Genomic DNA, 17,264 nt, shown 5'->3' with positions numbered 1-17,264 from the left:
TAGACTGTTTATTTTTTTAATTAGGCCTTTAGGCCGTTTTTGAAGAGAGTGGAAAATGTGTCCCGCTAGGTGAGCTTTCCCTTTAAATTATATTTTTTGACTATTTTAATATAATTAATTACTTTAGTTAAATGATTAAATGCTAATAGTTTTATCCTATAAGTCTCCGGTCAGACCTATTTTCCTAATTAAATTTAAAAACGGCTTAAAGACCTAATTAAAAAAATAAACAGTCTGTAGAAGCTCAAATTTATCCGGCCTGCTAGAAAACCAAAACAAAAAAAGAGGGGCCAATATAAAACAAGACAAAAAAGAAAGAGCAACCCTATTACAGTCCAAATTACAGCGGCCCACATGGCCCAAAATAATAAAAAAAATCCTAAGCCCACAACCTAACTGTTTTCAGAGGAAATAGAAACCCTAGTGCTCTTGCGCCGCACGCCTGCACCCCGAGGTCTGCCACCGTCAACTGCTCTGCCACCACCTGCAAAGAAGAAGCAGCACGCAAAGAACAGTAATAAGAACAGTAGAAAAATAGAAAAAATCATGTTGTAAAATCGGCTATAAAAGCCTAAGAAAACCGATTGTAAAAGGGGGAGAGATTTTTGAAATAAAAAAATAGAGAAAGAAGTTCATAAAATACAAGCAAAGAAATACAAAAAGAGAAACCAAATCAGAAACTAAAAGGTAGTTTTATTTTTATTTTCCCTTTTTTCAAATCTATTTTTTTTATACATATACATATATAATATATAAAAAAACGGAAGAAGGCTCACCGCTTTTCGATCACCAAAAAAAAGAGAAAATTTTTAGTTTTTCAGCCGCCGTATACGGCGGCGCCGTCGTTGGCGACCGATGGCCTGTGCGGGGACGACTGGTCGGAGCTACGGCCGGAACTTTGGAGGCTGAGAAAGACTGAGAGTTTCTTAGATTTTTTTTAAAAGTGACGGCTGAATATTTTTTTTTTAAATTGAGCTTTTATAGACTCATTAAACGACGTCGTTTTAGGGCTGGCTTCCATAGCCCCAAAACGGCGTTGTTTTGGCTTTTAGCCCGAGATCCGACCCATAGACCCCAGGATTCGCGTGTTTTTTGACTAAGGATCTATTTACCCTTTTAGTCCTTCCGCATTTTCCATCTTTTTAATACAGTTTATTTTTATTTTCAATTTTGCTCTATGATTTTTCTTTTATTTCAATTCGGCCCCGTGTAAAGCGCTGTGTTTTGGGGGCGGGGATATTTTTCCTTTTGGTCCCTCTATGTTATTTTTGCTTTTCAATGTGGTCCCTTACCTTATTTTTATTTCAGATTTTCCCCAATTTTTTGTTTAAAAGTTCGATTTGGCCCCCTTTTTTTGTTTTTGCTCTTTTTTCTATTTTATTACTAAATTAATTAATTTAACATTATTGTTACTATCATTATATTTTCTTTTTTATTTATTTATTTACTTATTATTATCATATTACTAAATCAATCAATTTTGCGTTATTTCTATCACATTTCTTTTACATTTATTTATCTAAACTTTTTTCTTATATACATTTATTTTATCATTTATTCATTTATGTCCTTTTATATAGTTTAAAAAAAACTTTAGATTTTTATTATTATATTATTATTAATATTATCATCGTTATTGCTAATGTTATTCTTATTTTTTTTACACAATACTTATTTATTTTCTCTAATATTAAGTCTTTTAACTTTAATTTTTTAGTTTGTTATTCTTATTATTTGTTTTGTTATTTTTAGCTTGTTTATTTTATTTTATTCTTTATATTGTCATTCATATAAACACATTTATTATTATTCCGTTATGTATATTAACACCGTAATTTATTTTTACACTTTTACTATCAATTCGTGTTATATTAATCTTTACCCGGTACATAATTTTTTAAAAAAAATAAAGGTAATATTCTGTATTTGGAAATTCGAGAAGTCGTGCCCTAACTTACTGGGTTTCGATTTTTCTCGTGTTGAACCTAAATGACTGAATATCCTTTTAAAATTAAAATAAGTGTCTTAAAAAATAAAAAGAAAAGTTTATTCTCGAGGGTTCGAGGTGTTGTATCCTAACTTACTGAACGTGACATTTTGTTATCTAAAGATAGAATGGTCTTTAACATTCATTTTGATTTATTTAAGAAATTTTGCATTTATTCTCGTATCGGGGTTTAAGAAATTGTGTCCTAACTTACGGGACGTAATTTTCTTTCTTGATTATTGTGAAATATACTCATTTCTCGAAAATTTTTAATATTTTAACAAGGGATCATATTTTAAACTCTTTTTGAGTTTTTAATTTTTGACATTAAGACATTAAGAAATCAACTAGGTACCAATTTTGGGCATATCGAGAGTGCTAATCTTTCCTCGTGCGTAACCAACTCCCGAACCCGTTTTTTAGATTTTTGGAGACCGAAAAATAATATTCTAATAAATCAAACTATTTATCAAAAACAATCAAATTGTAAGGTGATCCGATCACACCTAATAAAAAAGATTGGTGGCGACTCCTATTTTCGTTTTCAAAATAGAAGTCAACCCCCTTCTCAAAAAATGGTTTTGACACAGCCTATTTGGCTTATTTTCCCGCTCAAATTTAACTCTAAATTAAATTATCACTATTATTTAAATAAATTCTCATTATCTTTTTTTTCCTTAAAAAAATAATTATAATTTTGCATATAAAAATTTTTAATATATAAATTTATATGTAAAATATATCTTGTTTACTTTCAATTATTTCAATTACTATTTTTAAAGAAGTAAATTTTATCTATGAAATCTTTTTTAGACCATATCCACGTAGATTGCGGGAAGCTATTGAAATTTAGACATGTAACACTCACGCACAAAAGGCTTACGAATATTTCACCAAAACAAAGAGGGCTTACGAGTAGGTGGTATACGCGGTAAGGTGGGGCTGCACAGGCTGGCATAATAAATACTTTGTTTTAAATGAGTTGTAATTACTAATAGAAAGATTCCCGATTTTAGTAATTGTGTTACGAGTAGGCAGACCAACGTTAGTAAAATCAGTCAGATTATTTATTTCTGGTTCATTTGATTCAAATAAAATACGATTCAACCATCGGTTCAATTGATTTTTTTAATCCAGGCAACCAATTTTTTTTTTCTTATTTCAGAACTGGTCGATTCCCAGTATATGCTATAACTTAAACTAGAAAAGGCAAGGGCTAAAAACATCATAAAGCTTACTGCCACATACATAAAACTTATATGAAACTGAAACTAAAACTAAAATTAAAATTTTATAGCAAGTCAAAAGTGAGTCAGGCATCTTTTAATAATTTGGCCACAAAATATTCAGGCAAGACTAGACCTAAGTAGACACAACAAACTCAATTCAGCCCAACTCATAGACAAGTCAACTGTTACTAAACTACTGAGATTATGAAAGAAAGTAGCGAATTTCTATCAGCTATTGAATGATTGTCATGCATTTATTGATTCATTTGGATCCACACTTATATCTAGTGTGTCACATATTTTTAAATAAATTTTTAATAAGTTTAAAAAGTGATAAATTTTGACATTTTTAAAACAAAGCAAATACCGACCAAACAGTATCTCAGAAGAAGCCCATTCTAAGATGTTGCCATCCTTCGAACAATGGGATACTACAGATTCCTTCAAGCAGCTTGTTTTGTTGATTTCATAAGCTCTATGAATTCTCTAAAAGCTGTAGCAAGAAACGACTAGTCTTAAGCAAGAGAAATCCTTTTTAAGAAACATACATATTTGTAATCTTTGTTAAGTAAAAAGACAAAAATCAAGAGATGTAGGGAAGAAATTCTTACCACAATCTGAATCATGAGGCCCTGGGGATGCTTCGGGATGGTACTGAAGAGACATAACATTTAAAGCAGGATAAGCTAAACCAGCACAGCTTCCATCATTAAGATTAACATGAGTCACTTCTACTCCCTCCGGGAGTGATGCCGGATCAACTGCATAGTTGTGGTTCTGCCATATCATAAAATCTAAGGTGATGACAACCCGAAAGACACTACAATCTAAAACCTTGACAATAAATATACGAAAAGGATAGTAATAATCAGCAAATATATCAAAACTTCAATTTTAATACTTGTGTGCATCTTCGGACTAATTATTCAATGGAAACATTTGGCTAGATTGAACACACCTGAGCACTAATCTCAACACGACCATTGCGAAGGTTGCAAACGGGATGATTTCCTCCATGGTGACCAAACTTCATCTTAAAGGTTTTACCACCCAAAGCCTGCCCAAGTAACTGATGGCCCATGCAAATTCCAAAAACAGGAACTTTTCCCAGTATTTCCTTTACTGTTTCTACAGCATAAGGAACTGCAGATGGATCTCCAGGACCGTTGCTGAAAAGAACTCCATCTGGCTTCACTTTAAGGGTTTCAGCAGCTGGCCAAGTGGACGGGACAACAGTGATTTTACAGCCATAAGATGCTAAGCGCCGAAGTATATTATGCTTGATCCCAAAATCATAGGCAACGACCTTCAATTTGAAAGAACATAAAGAAGTGTATGAGCAGCCACAAGGCAAGGATCTAAATGCACTGACATAAACTTTCAAAAATATTTCTCACTCTGTAAGTCTCCTGATCTCTTCCATTGGAGTTGAAGTCCCAATCTGATTTTGTTTTATCAACCCACTCATAAGGGGCATTACAAGTAACGCCACTTATTAAATCAATTCCTGCAAAATAAAAAGAAGAATAGGGATATATAGGGACACGGCTGACCTCATTTGAAAATGCTTATATCTTTCAGATAGGATACAGCTATTCGTACCCACAATGTCCCAGGAACGTGACATTTCCAAAAGTTCCTCATCACTTCTAGATTGTTCAGTGCTCAAAACCCCAATAAGACTTCCATCTTGCCTCAATCTGCGGGTTATTGCGCGCGTGTCAACATCGTCTGGCACATTACAGGAAAGCATCAAGGTAAGGAGGTTAGAAACTATAACCAAAGAACAAACTAATTTGTCATTAGCATGTCTTCTAAGGTTAAGCAATCCACAAACTAGTTATTCAGTTCAGTGCCGTATATACAACTTACAAATTCCCATTATATTTCTTTCTGCTAAATAATCACCAAGGGTTTCCGCACATCTCCAATTCGAAGTACTGCAAAGCATTTAAAGAATAGTCGATAACTAAATAAGAGAACATTTTGCTCCAAATCCGTAAATTGCATACCAAAAATATTAAAAGGAGAAAAATTTACGTTATACTTAGACTTCTGATCACCAGACCGGCAAGAAAGCACTGCCTCGATTCTTCATCATCTGATGGGTTAGGCATCAACATCAGATCAGATATGGTTTTCAACAAGTCAGAATTGCAATGACTAGAAATTTAAAGTTCACAAACCAAAATTTACTCCGGTATTGCCAATATGTGGATTGGTCATCAGGACAAACTGACCAGCATAACTAGGATCTGTTAGAATTTCCTGATACCTGCAAAACAATTTATTTTGGCCATGAATTAGAATTCACATACAGATAATAAACTTCTATCCCCAAAGGCCATATATTTTTCTCTACAATGAGGCAATGAAACAAAGACATAACAGATAAGAAAGCCTACAATATGCACTAATAATATCTTTTGACAACAAGTACAATTAAAACTAACAATGAATTAGAATGTGTGGCTTCAATTATTCCATTATTGTGCAAACTCTACATAATCTTATCGAATAAGATTTCAATTTCAAAATGTTACCAGAACTTTAGATTAACCCAAACTCACCTTATTTCGGCATTTCACCATTCAATACCCCCACATTACACATCAACATACAGTGAAAACTTCGTTAATTTAGTTTAAATACTAAGAGAAACTAAAATTCAAATTACTAATAATCTTACCCTGTTAAAGAAGTGTTGAAAACCACTTCACCAACTTGGGTTCCAGAGACACCAAAAGATTTAGCCTTCCAAATAGAACCATCTTCAAGAACCAGCCTAGCATCCGCAACCTTCCATGGCCTCTCCGCCAACCCTAAAAGCCACCCGGAACAAAATATTTTCCGCATTATTTTAAAGACTAAAAAGATGAAAAGTAAATGAATAAATACAAGGAAAAGTTTTTCTTAAAGAAAAAAAAGTGTTCACCAGTGGCGGCATCGTCCGAGGTGAGAGGGAGAGAGCATCTAACAGTGAGAAACCTAAGCTTGGAGGAAGGTTTTGGTGGGTTTTGAGTAAAGCAAATGGATGGGTTGATTCTGAGAGAAAAATCCATGGCTTTAATGCTCATTTTTACAGTGAAAATGGAGTTCTTTTAGGGTTTTATTCGGTGTCTGGCTTTTGGGTTTTTGGCTACGACACACTTAAACAAACAGGGGCTGCTACGAAGACTGCAGGGTGCTCAGTGCTCAGTGCTCAGTGCTCAGTGCTCAGTGCTCACGGCTTGGCTTACTAAATATTTTATTTTTGTCGGTTTTTGGTGATAGCTAAAGCTTAAGTTTGGCAATAAAAAATGCTAAAGCTTGGCTTTTTGGGAGATTAATGGTTCCCTTCAAGCCTTTAGCTAAATCTTATTTGTTTTGCTTGGTTTTTAATTGGTTGAAATATAAAATTTAATCACAAATAGTAACATTCAGTGTTTGTATTTTTTTATTTAAAAATTTTGATACTTTCATTTGGTTTTGAGATACGATTAAGGTATCGGTTCAAAGAGTGATTTTAAATCGATTAAATCAGGAATTAGTACGGATTGATTAAAAATCAGTTGAATCGAGGTTTTTTTTTTAATTTTAATAATTGTTTTAATCGGATCGATCATATCAGTGGAAACGACGAACCAATGGTTTGACCCATTCGGCCACCAATCCAATTAAAAAATATTTCTTTCATCTAATTTTGTAATTATAAAAACACCTTTTTAATTTTCAATTTTTATAATTTTTACCTATTTGATTTTTACTCAAATCCTTAGAAATATAAGAATTATAATTTTTAAAATATAAAATTTCAAAAATAATGTTCTTTAGTTCTTAAATGATAATAAAATCTCTCCAAAATTTGAATTTTTCAATATGTTAAAAGGTTTTTAAAATTCTTTGTTTTCTTCTTTGATATTCATTTTTCAAGTATAGCACAAAACATAAATTTTGAACACGGATATCCTTTCATATTGACAATATTATTGTGAAATCGAGAGTTTTGTGAAATTCAAGTCATGCTTTAAGCATGTGATCCTTCTTAAATCATTCTTGTCATTAATAGTAAAGTGATGTTCACACCAATGAAAACTAAAATATAAGCATGTTGTTTAACTAATAAGATGAAACTCCAAATAAATGTAATTATTCTTGCCATTAAATTTCATGTCATTTGCCACATGTCGATCATACATCAGTTATTTTTATGCCCTAAAAAAATTAACAATGTTAGTGTTTGGGTCTTTTTTAGAAAATTTGAAAAGTTCAGTTACCAAATTAAGAAAAAGTGTTAAGTTCAAATACTGAATGTTATATTAATCTTTTAAAAAGTTATACAAATTACATGGAGATACCAATAAATATTTGATATAGTGGTGAGTAAACCAAAATAATCTCATCTCCTTAAAAACAAAAGTATCTACATTAATGTTTTAAAACTATATCATTAGATTCACTTGCGAAATGTTTGGTTCGATTAAATGGAATCTAATAGTAATATAATAGTTATGTGGTGGGAATGGAATAAATAAGTAACAACATTATGTTTGGTTGGATGTAATACCCAATTCATTACTTATAACTCTATTCAATAGGCCACCACCGACGTAACACCCCTTATCCATCCCAATGGATAGTATGAATAGGAGATGCTACAAGAAAATGTACAAAACAAAATCTCGAAACTCTTTGATAAATTTGATTCTTAAAGAGTTTCTATAAATCATAAAATATCATTTAAAATCATTGTAAAGCTTTAGAAACATTTTAAAACTACTTTAATCATAGTAGGGGTGATTAGGAGTGATATGGGGTTAAGAATGAATATTCGAAAGCTAGAATTAATGCGCGAGGTCGAAAGTCAGGTCATGTGACGTCACGACATCACTTACTAGTTGGGTAAAGTTGCGACCTGATAAAAGTAAAGTGTCAATGTCACTTTTTGTGCAACCTAAAAAAAAACTCCAAATTGTCCCAAAATCACCTCCAAATGTGGCATGCATAAAAGACTTACTTTAAGTTTACACAAATACAAGTAAAAACCATCTAAAAACATGTTCAACCATACTTCAAAGACTCATACAAAGGAATTTTAATATCATTCAAAATATTGTCCAAGTAAAGAAATGGCACTATGAATGCATACTTAACTAGAATTTCAACAAAATATGGTTACACATAACCATTAGAGCCTCCAACATAACAACTCAAAAATAAGTAGCTTAAAATGCTAAGTATGAAATGAAACTAGCACATTGATACATCTTGACCCCCTAGATACATGGCACAAGTCACAAATGTACTAAGTTCATCTCTTGATGGTCTTGTTGTTAGTGTGATGATTCTGAGTCTAGTCTAGCTTTAAGGATGTGAAAGAAAGAATCTACATGCAAAAACAACAGTGCGTAAGCATAAAATGCTTAGTAAATTCAATTGGAAGTCACTATACTTCCCTTACCTAAAAGGGTATTCCTTTCACATGGCTTAACAAGTTTTGCTTACATATTAAGAAAACAACAAGGAAATGTACTAACAAAGGAGTTTAAAATGAATATAACACATAAAATAAGCATCATATGTGTTGGATCTAGTGCCCTAAGTGTAGTATATTCATTTTATATAGTAATAACTCTTGAAAAGAGTTATATTTCACCCCTTTAGACTTAGTTAATTGCTTGTACTTAAGTGTTGTTACTTGAATTTTAGGATATTGCATTGGCACTTTTAAAGCATCACATTGAAGAGTTTGGATTATGCTTAATTGTGATTACATGTTGCTTTTAACTGCTTGTGGGAGAGATTTGTTTGGATATTGTTTGGCAAGTGTAGAGTGTAGAGTAAAGTTTGACGGTTTGTCGTGGCAAAGTATGGACAGTTTGCCAACACAAATGTCATGGCAATGTTGGGAAGACGCCTAGTCAAAACTCAATGTATACCACTCTTGGCCCTACATGTACATGTACCAAATATATCTACCTAGCAAATAGAGGAAGGATTGTGGATTGATGGACCTACCCTAGAAGGTGAAACTTATAAAAGACAAGTAGGGAACCCTAATTAGGGGTAGCCTTTAGACGAAACAGAGCAACCTTGAGTAGCCAAAAACAAACTGGGATAGCAGCCTTGGATGAAACAAAAAATATTAAGTATGGGCCAAGAACAAGGGCAACAGAAGAAGGAGAAAACAACTGCAATAATCTTTGGTAACTGCAAGACATTGCGCTGCCTGTCCTGAGAGTTGGATAGGCAAAAGTTGTCATATCAGATTTCCTCATTTGTTTCTTATCATGCTTTTTTTTAAAAGCTTATTTGTTATTGATGATTTTGGTTATTGTATTAAACTCAAACTCGATTTGCCCAACTATGAGCTAAATCTTTTAGGCTCGGGACTACTTTGATGAAACCTTTATTTCTAGTAATGTTTAAAGTTTGAGTTTGGTTTGTTTTACTATTTTATTCAATGGTATTTCATGTTATATGCAGGCTGTACATTGGCGAATGTGCGACAGGTTAACAAGGATAACTTAATTCTGATAGGGTTAGGTTAACTAGATAGGAGTTGGACGATATGAGTGAATGATTAATCACTTATTCGTAGCAACCTCTAGACATAGAGCTTTGCCTCGTATGAAAGAAGGTAGGAAATATTAGTGGTAGCCGGACTCAAATCCTATAGACATATAGTGCCATATGGGAGATAACCCAAGGTCTTGCTCTTAAGAGAAGCATACTATTGTAGAAACCTATCGAGCAGTAGAATATTCACGACTTTGCTGTGGCATTAACAGGTAGTGAAGGTAGATTCATTAGTAATCTTAGTCGTTCTAATCAACACTGTAGTTCCTTAACCATTTTTCGAAGTGATTTTGCCATGGCATTCTTGTTCCGATTACTTGTTTTATTTTGCACATTTTATACATAATCATTTTCTCATTTTTCCACTGCATTCTTATTGATAAAGGGTTGCGCGCGTATCAAGATCGAGTTGTCAAGTCACGGGAAACTCTTACAAAAACTCTAAACGCTTGGATCCGAAACGAAATAGCAAAACTAATTTAGAATCAATTAGATCTGAAACGAAAATAACCAAAACAATAAAAGATCAGCCAAGAATTAAAAACACTTATAGATAGCTAATCTTGGAAGCCAAGAACATGGAATTGAATTCAATAGAGGCCCCAAACAGCCGAATCTGAAAAGAAGAATCCTAAAATCAGCAAATTAAATTTAAACTCAGTAGATCACGAAATCAATTAGATCTAGGGTTTGGACGGCAAGAAAGAGGGGTTTTGTGAAATCAAAATGTTTCTTGTTGTCCAAGGGTGGGGCCGAACAGATTCTTGAAGGTTGAAGCGGCTGGAAACGCAACAAGAGAGTTTAAACAAGTTAGATATTAAAATCGACACAAGCAGAAAATTAAAAGATTGAACAACAAGAAAAATAAAGATAAAGTCCTAAGAAGCCTTGAAATCAAGAAAGATTTCATAACTCCCTTCAAACGGCTCTAATCTCTCCTCCAATGAAGAACAATGGCAAGAAGAAGGCTGAAGATGGCTCCCACAATCAAAAAGATTGTTAAAACTCCTTCTAAAGAAAACTCAAGAGAAAATTCTTGGAGAACTCAAAGAGAATTTTCACTCATCAAACAAATCTGATTTCAATGTATTATTCAAGTGTAATGTAATGTGTATAAAGGTGGCTGGCCAAGCCATACATATAGGCCTTCTAACTATTTTCCTAGTCCTAATAGGAAAACTAAAAAAAACCAATTTTTGTTTACTTTCAAGGGGAAATTCGGCCAAGGACTTTAAATGAGCCTCTTGGACTGAATTTTTACATAGAAATTTATTCATAAAGTCTAAAAATTAAAACTAAGTATTTAAAGAATTAAAACTTAACAAATTGGGCCACTTTGACAATTTGGCCTGATTTTCAACTAAGTCTAATTTAAATTTCTTGATTGGGCTTGGAACATCTTATTGGGCCGTTTCTTCAAGTATTTGGGCTTGTAATCCGTTCTCTCACGAAATTGGTTCATTGATGCTCGTAACTGAGATCCAATGCACCTTAGCTACAAGATTCGGTTTCTTGGACCAAGATTTCCAAGATTTGAAATCTTGATTTTCTTGATTCTTGAAATCACTCAAAACAGCAAAATTGGACCAAGATTCGGTTTCTTGATTTTCTTGAAAACAAGAAAGTGAATCTTGATTTTCTTTTTCCTTTGTATACGCATCTAAGGCCTTGCTAATGAAGTCTTGAACGGTTCCATTTAGTTTCATACGCATTGGCCTTTGACCTCGTTATTGGGCCTTGTGGTAGTTTGAGCCCATCACGTTCTTGAGCTTGAGTTGGGCCTTTGTGACTCGTATCACTTATTCTTATTTTGTTTTAGCATTAATCGAACTTAACTATAATAACTCAACCAAATTATACCTATCTAATCCTTGTGTAGACGATATCACTCATCACTTTATTACTTGTTTGATGTATACACTTGCACGACTTGTATATCAGCTGTGCAAATAACAAGTTTTTGGCACTGTTGCCAGGGATTGGCAATTGGTGAAATTTGGTTTTTTTATTTTTATTTTGTTTCATTAGTTTTGTCTAACTTAGTTGTTACTTAATTTCTACAGGTTTGCCATCAGTGCATGAGTGGATGTATTCTTGTTAACGAAGAGTATCCTTTTGACTCAGAGATTTAGAGAACTTTGTGAAGAATGAAAAGAGAATTACATAATATGGCTAGGGAAGGGAACAATCCTATTCTGAATGATCAATTAAATCCTGATAATCAGAATGTTAATCGTCCTATTCATCATGTGATAGATGACTGAGACAGGCCAATTTAAGAGCATGTAGTTCCCATTTTGGATGACATGAATCCAGAGATAGTCAGACCACACATACAAGCTCAGCATTTTGAGTTGAAACCAATAATGTTGTAGCTACAGTTGGGCAGTTCAGTGGGTTGCCAACTGAAGATTCAGTACTACATTTGAGACTTTTTTTAGAAGTTTGTAATTCGTTTCGACAACAGGGTGTTCCTAAAAATGCACTGTAGCTCAAACTATTCCCATATTCCTTGAGAAATTGTGCAAGAGCGTGGCTTAATGCTTTGCAGCTGGGCACAGTGACATCATGAAATAACCTTTGCCAGAGGTTTTTGCTACGATATATCCAAACTTATCTATGACATTGTCGTTTGGGCCACATAAATGAGAAACGTATATCCAAACTCCATAAAGATGGTCTCTTGGATTCATTTATTGTTGAACAATTTGAAGTATGTGAATTTTGCTTATTAGGAAAAATGACTAAATCTCCTTTTACTGGTAAAAGTGAACGAGCTAGTGATTTATTGGGCCTAATACATTCTGATGTATGTGGACCAATAAATACACAGGCTAGAGGTGGATTTCACTACTTCATTACTTTCACTGATGATTTCAGTAGATACCTATCTCATGCGTCATAAGTCTAAGTCCCTTGAAAAGTTTAAGGAATTCAAAAATGAAGTACAAAATCAACTAGACAAAACTCTCAAGACACTTCGATCTGATCGAGGTGGAGAGTATTTGAGCCTAGAGTTTGATGATCTTTTGAAGGAATGTGGGATTGTCTACAACTTACTCCTCTTGGTACTCCTTAATAGAATGGAGTTTTTGAGAGAAAAAATCGAACTCTGTTAGACATAGTTCGATCCATGATGAGTCATGCTGATCTATCGACTTCTTTTTGGGGACATGCACTTGAGACAACTGCTTTCACACTAAATCATGTTCCATCTAAATCGGTTTAAAAGACACCATATGAGATGTGGACTGGGAAACATCCCAGTAAGTCTTTTATGAAAATTTAGGGTTGTGAATCTTATGTTAAACGTCAGACGTCTGCTAAGCTTGAACCCAAATCTGAAAGGTGTATTTTTGTGGGGTATCCAAAAGAAACCAAATGATATTATTTCTTTAATCCCATTGAGAACAAAATGTTTGTTGCTCGGACTGGTGTCTTCCTAGAGAGAGAATTTGTTTCAAGAAAAGGAAGTGGGAGAAAGATTAAACTTGAAGAAGTTCGAGAATCATAAAATACCACTGAACCAGAGATAGAACAACAACAAATTCTACAAGAAATTGAGGAACAAGTAATTGCTGTAGAAACACAACCACCGCCCAGATCTTTAAGAGAACGCCAAGCACCTGAGAGATATGGATTTCTCATTACAACGCATGGTGTCGTTCTTCTTATAGATCAAGATGAGCCTAAGACTTATCAAGAAGCGGTGACGAGCCCATACTTTGAGAAATGGCTTGAGGCCATGAGATCTTAGATGGATTCCATGTATGAAAACCAAGTATGGACTTTGGTTAACCCACCCGAAGGGGTTGAACCTATAGGGTGCAATTAGGTTTTCAAAAAGAAAACTGACATAGATGGTAATGTACAAACATCCAAAGGGCGATTAGTCGCTAAAGGTTTTCACCAAGTTTATGGTGTTGACTATGATGAAACCTTTTCTCCAGTAGCTATGTTTAAACCCATCAGGAACTTACTCGCCATAGCTGCATTTCATGATTATGAAATCTGGCAGTTGGAAGTCAAAACAGCTTTCCTTAATGGCAAACTTGAAGAGGATGTGTACATGACACAACCTAAAGGTTTTGTCAATCCAAAGGATGCTAGAAAGATATGTAAGCTACAAAGATCTATTTATGGATTAAAGCAAGCTTCTCAAAGTTGGAATCTTCGTTTTAATGATGCAATCAAAAAGTTTGGTTTTATAAAAAATGAAGATGAGCCATGTGTTTACAAGAAAGTTAGTGGGAGCACTATCACATTCTTGGTACTGTATGTGGAAGAGATAATTATCATGGGAAATGACATACCTACCTTGCAGTCTATTAAGACTTGGTTAGGAAGTTGTTTTTCTATGAAGGACTTGGGCGAGGCCACTTACATATTAGGATTCAAGATCTATAGAGGTAGATCAAGACGACTACTAGGTCTAAGCCAAAGTACATACATAGATAAAGTACTGAAAAGGTTTAGTATGGAAGGATCTAAAAGATGATTCCTACCTATGAGACATGGTATTTCACTCTCGAAGGAAATGTATCCTTCAACTCCATAAGAGAGAGAACGCATGAGTAAAATTCCATATGCTTGCGCTATTGGATCTATCATGTATTCCATGTTATGTACCCGTCCAGATGCCTCATATGCCTTAAGTATGATGAGCAGGTACCAAGTAGATCTCGGTGAAGGTCACTGGACCACAGTAAAAAATTTCCTTAAGTACTTAAGAAGAACTAAGATACGTTCCTAATATATGGAGGTGAGGAAGAGTTAAGTGTAAAAGGTTACACTGATGCCAGCTTCCAAACCGATAAGGACGATTCTCGATCACAATTAGATTTTGTGTTTTGCCTTAATGGTGGTGCTGTGAGCTGGAAGAGTTCAAAAAAAAGTACAGTAGTGGATTTTACAACAGATGTTAAGTATATTACAACCAGTGAGGAGGCAAAGAAAACGATTTGGATCAAGAGTTCATTACTGAACTAGGGGTTGTGCCTAGCATATCAGATGCTATAGAACTCCGATGTGATAACAATGGAGCCGTTGCACAAGTTAAAGAACCTAGATCTCACCAGCGATTCAAACATATACTTAAGTGCTACCATCTTATTCGAGAGATTATCGATATAGGGGATGTAGAGATATGCAGAGTACCTACAGATAATAACATTGCTGATCCCCTGACCAAGCCTCTAACACAACAGAAGCATGATCATCATACTATGTCGATTGGTATTAGATATATGAGTGATTGGTCTTAGTGCTAGTGGGAGATTGTAAGAGTATGCCCAAAGATCAATCATGAGATGGTTGTAATAACATACTTGATTTATCATGTTTATTAATATAAGGCGTTTATTTCAGTTTCTTTTCTGTGTGTATAAATAAACTGTTCTATAATAATGTCCTGAGAATAATATGATTATTCTTAAAAGGTCCTTAGTCAAGTATTATTGTTGGCTAGGACAACAATAATGCATTAAGACTAACATGTAGTTGATTGATGATAAAGAGTTTTCATTGATATGGAGTGTCAAAATCAATGTATGAATATGTGTTAGAGAACAACATATTGGACTGACCCGTTATGAGTATGTTTCTTGGATTATTATGTAATTGTCACAACATTACTTATAGTGATTAATATGTATATGATTCTCAGACTTGAGATCATTAGTATCCCAACATCGTGAGTTGTATATTTTGATACAGTCACACGTACACCGTAACTAGTTGTTTTATAAAGGCTGATGTTAGATATTGCACGATCTATGTAGAGGGATATGGTTGATCGATATAGGATAAGTCCCTCCTACATAATGGGAGTAATATCTTAGGCCACTTCATTAAGTGAGACTAGAAATGCATGGCCATGCTCAAATAAGCTGATATGAGATGTCATACTTATTTGTATATCATAGTCTACTCAAGATATCAAGGAACATGGGATGGACTATGCAAGTGTGACTATTCCATGACTTGTGTCCAAACAAGAGGTAAAGGACTTAAGGATTAATGCATGAAAGGTTAATCGCAAAAAGGTTATGTCGAATCATGATTTCTTATAACTTAGGTAGCAATGATGCATTGCTAGATGTCACTCATTGTTTGTAACATTAGAATCGTTCTGGTATTACTGCTAACATTACAAGAACCTACAGGGTCACACCCTATGGTTGAAATGAATGGAATAAAACATAGTTGGTATTGTGTTTGGTTGTCACATGAATTAAATTAATTGTAGAATTAATTTAATTGGGTAATCAAATATCGAACATATTATATGTACAAGGTTGTTGTACACGTAATGAGAACATAGTTTTATTAATGTATGAATTTTGGTTCGTATATAAATTCAAATAAATATAGTTTACCGAAATCATTATTATAATTAATGTAATTATAATTTTCAGTTTAAACATTTTTATATTTATTTAATTTCAGTTATGATTATTATGTTCGAATAAATATTTAATGAATTATGATTCATTATATATATACACCAATTATAAGAGGGAAAAATGTGTGTTTTAAAAAAAAACCCTAACGATATTATAAATCCTGTTTTTCTTTGCTTAAAAAGTCTAGCAGCCATCAAGTAAAGTGGTTCTCCAAAACAGTTTTGGGGATTTCTTCTGCTCATTGTCAACTGGGTAGATTACGTAGAGGCCAGAGTCACGAAAGGTTGCGACTTGGTTCAATAGTATATCAGAATACTCGTTGCCGAAGCGTCGCTATCTATCCAGTTTAAAGATTTGGTAATTTCAAAACCTTTATTTCACCCCGATTCATTCCTCACACATGGATCCATGGTTTGGATTACTGGATGTATTAATTTTTGCTGCGCCGTGGGGGTACCGTCGTTCCAACAGTATAATCCGCCAAATATGAATGCTAAGCTCAGAAATGACATAATAGTTTTTTGTCAATCAAAGGATGAAACACTGTATGAAGCCTAGGAAATATTTAAGGAATTGCTTAGGAAATGTCCTATGCATGGTTTCCGGCACTAGACTCAGATGGAGATGTTTTATAATGGGCTGAAGGCATATAAAAGGATGGTAGTCGATGCATCTGCCAATGGTACTTTGTTGGATAAATCTTACAATGAAGCATATAAGATTTTGGAAAAGATTTCCAACAATGATTATCAGTATCCTACCACACGAGTTGGGACTAGTAGGTGAGCTACTGGCACCATTGAGCTTGATACAATCACTTCATTAACAACCCAAGTATCTTCTCTAGCTAATATGATCAAGACAATGCGGAGGCCAACTGCGGTCTAGGAGCTAAAATCAGCCAAGTCATCTTGTGTTTATTGTGGTGAAGATCATGTGTTTGATAAATGCCCATCAAACCCAACATATATTTACTACATGTGTAACTTTAACCGAAATAATAATCCCTATTCCAACACTTATAATCCCGGGTGGAAACAACACCCAAAATTTGGTTGGCATAATCAAGGTACTTTGATTTCAAAC

General features: G+C 34.0%; 1 protein-coding gene and 1 non-coding gene across 2 annotated transcripts; both read right to left on the bottom strand.

Annotated features, from left to right (window-relative positions):
* Positions 1-3,449: 3,449 nt before the first annotated feature.
* On the bottom strand, positions 3,450-6,479 carry LOC107913712 (carbamoyl-phosphate synthase small chain, chloroplastic). The gene is made up of 10 exons (XM_016842384.2): positions 6,152-6,479; positions 5,906-6,038; positions 5,403-5,491; positions 5,257-5,317; positions 5,089-5,156; positions 4,819-4,947; positions 4,614-4,723; positions 4,175-4,522; positions 3,828-3,993; positions 3,450-3,709 (listed from the first exon to the last, which is right to left on the bottom strand). The coding sequence occupies exons 1-10, from the start codon at positions 6,291-6,293 to the stop codon at positions 3,660-3,662; spliced, it is 1,296 nt and encodes a 431-aa protein (XP_016697873.1). The 5' UTR covers positions 6,294-6,479; the 3' UTR covers positions 3,450-3,659.
* A 10,194-nt stretch (positions 6,480-16,673) lies between these two features.
* Positions 16,674-16,780, bottom strand: LOC121223872 (small nucleolar RNA R71). Its single transcript, XR_005921338.1, has one exon. It is a non-coding gene; the product is annotated as a small nucleolar RNA R71 (small nucleolar RNA).
* Positions 16,781-17,264: the final 484 nt, after the last annotated feature.

The sequence above is a fragment of the Gossypium hirsutum genome, chromosome D11 (genome assembly GCF_007990345.1).
Source record: "Gossypium hirsutum isolate 1008001.06 chromosome D11, Gossypium_hirsutum_v2.1, whole genome shotgun sequence".
NCBI lineage: Eukaryota > Viridiplantae > Streptophyta > Magnoliopsida > Malvales > Malvaceae > Gossypium > Gossypium hirsutum.
The sequence above is the reverse complement of the archived record's forward strand: the minus strand, read 5'-3'. Positions and strand labels throughout refer to the sequence as shown.

Bases quoted from the DNA above. Each gene is read 5' to 3' on its own strand.
- LOC107913712 (XM_016842384.2), bottom strand. From the start codon at position 6,293: ATGAGCATTAAAGCCATGGATTTTTCTCTCAGAATCAACCCATCCATT. The intron at 5,157-5,256 runs GTAAATTTTTCT...AATGCTTTGCAG, and splicing joins ATCAGAAGTCTAAGTATAAC to TACTTCGAATTGGAGATGTG. The intron at 4,948-5,088 runs GTAAGTTGTATA...GTAATGTGCCAG, and splicing joins AAGAAATATAATGGGAATTT to ACGATGTTGACACGCGCGCA.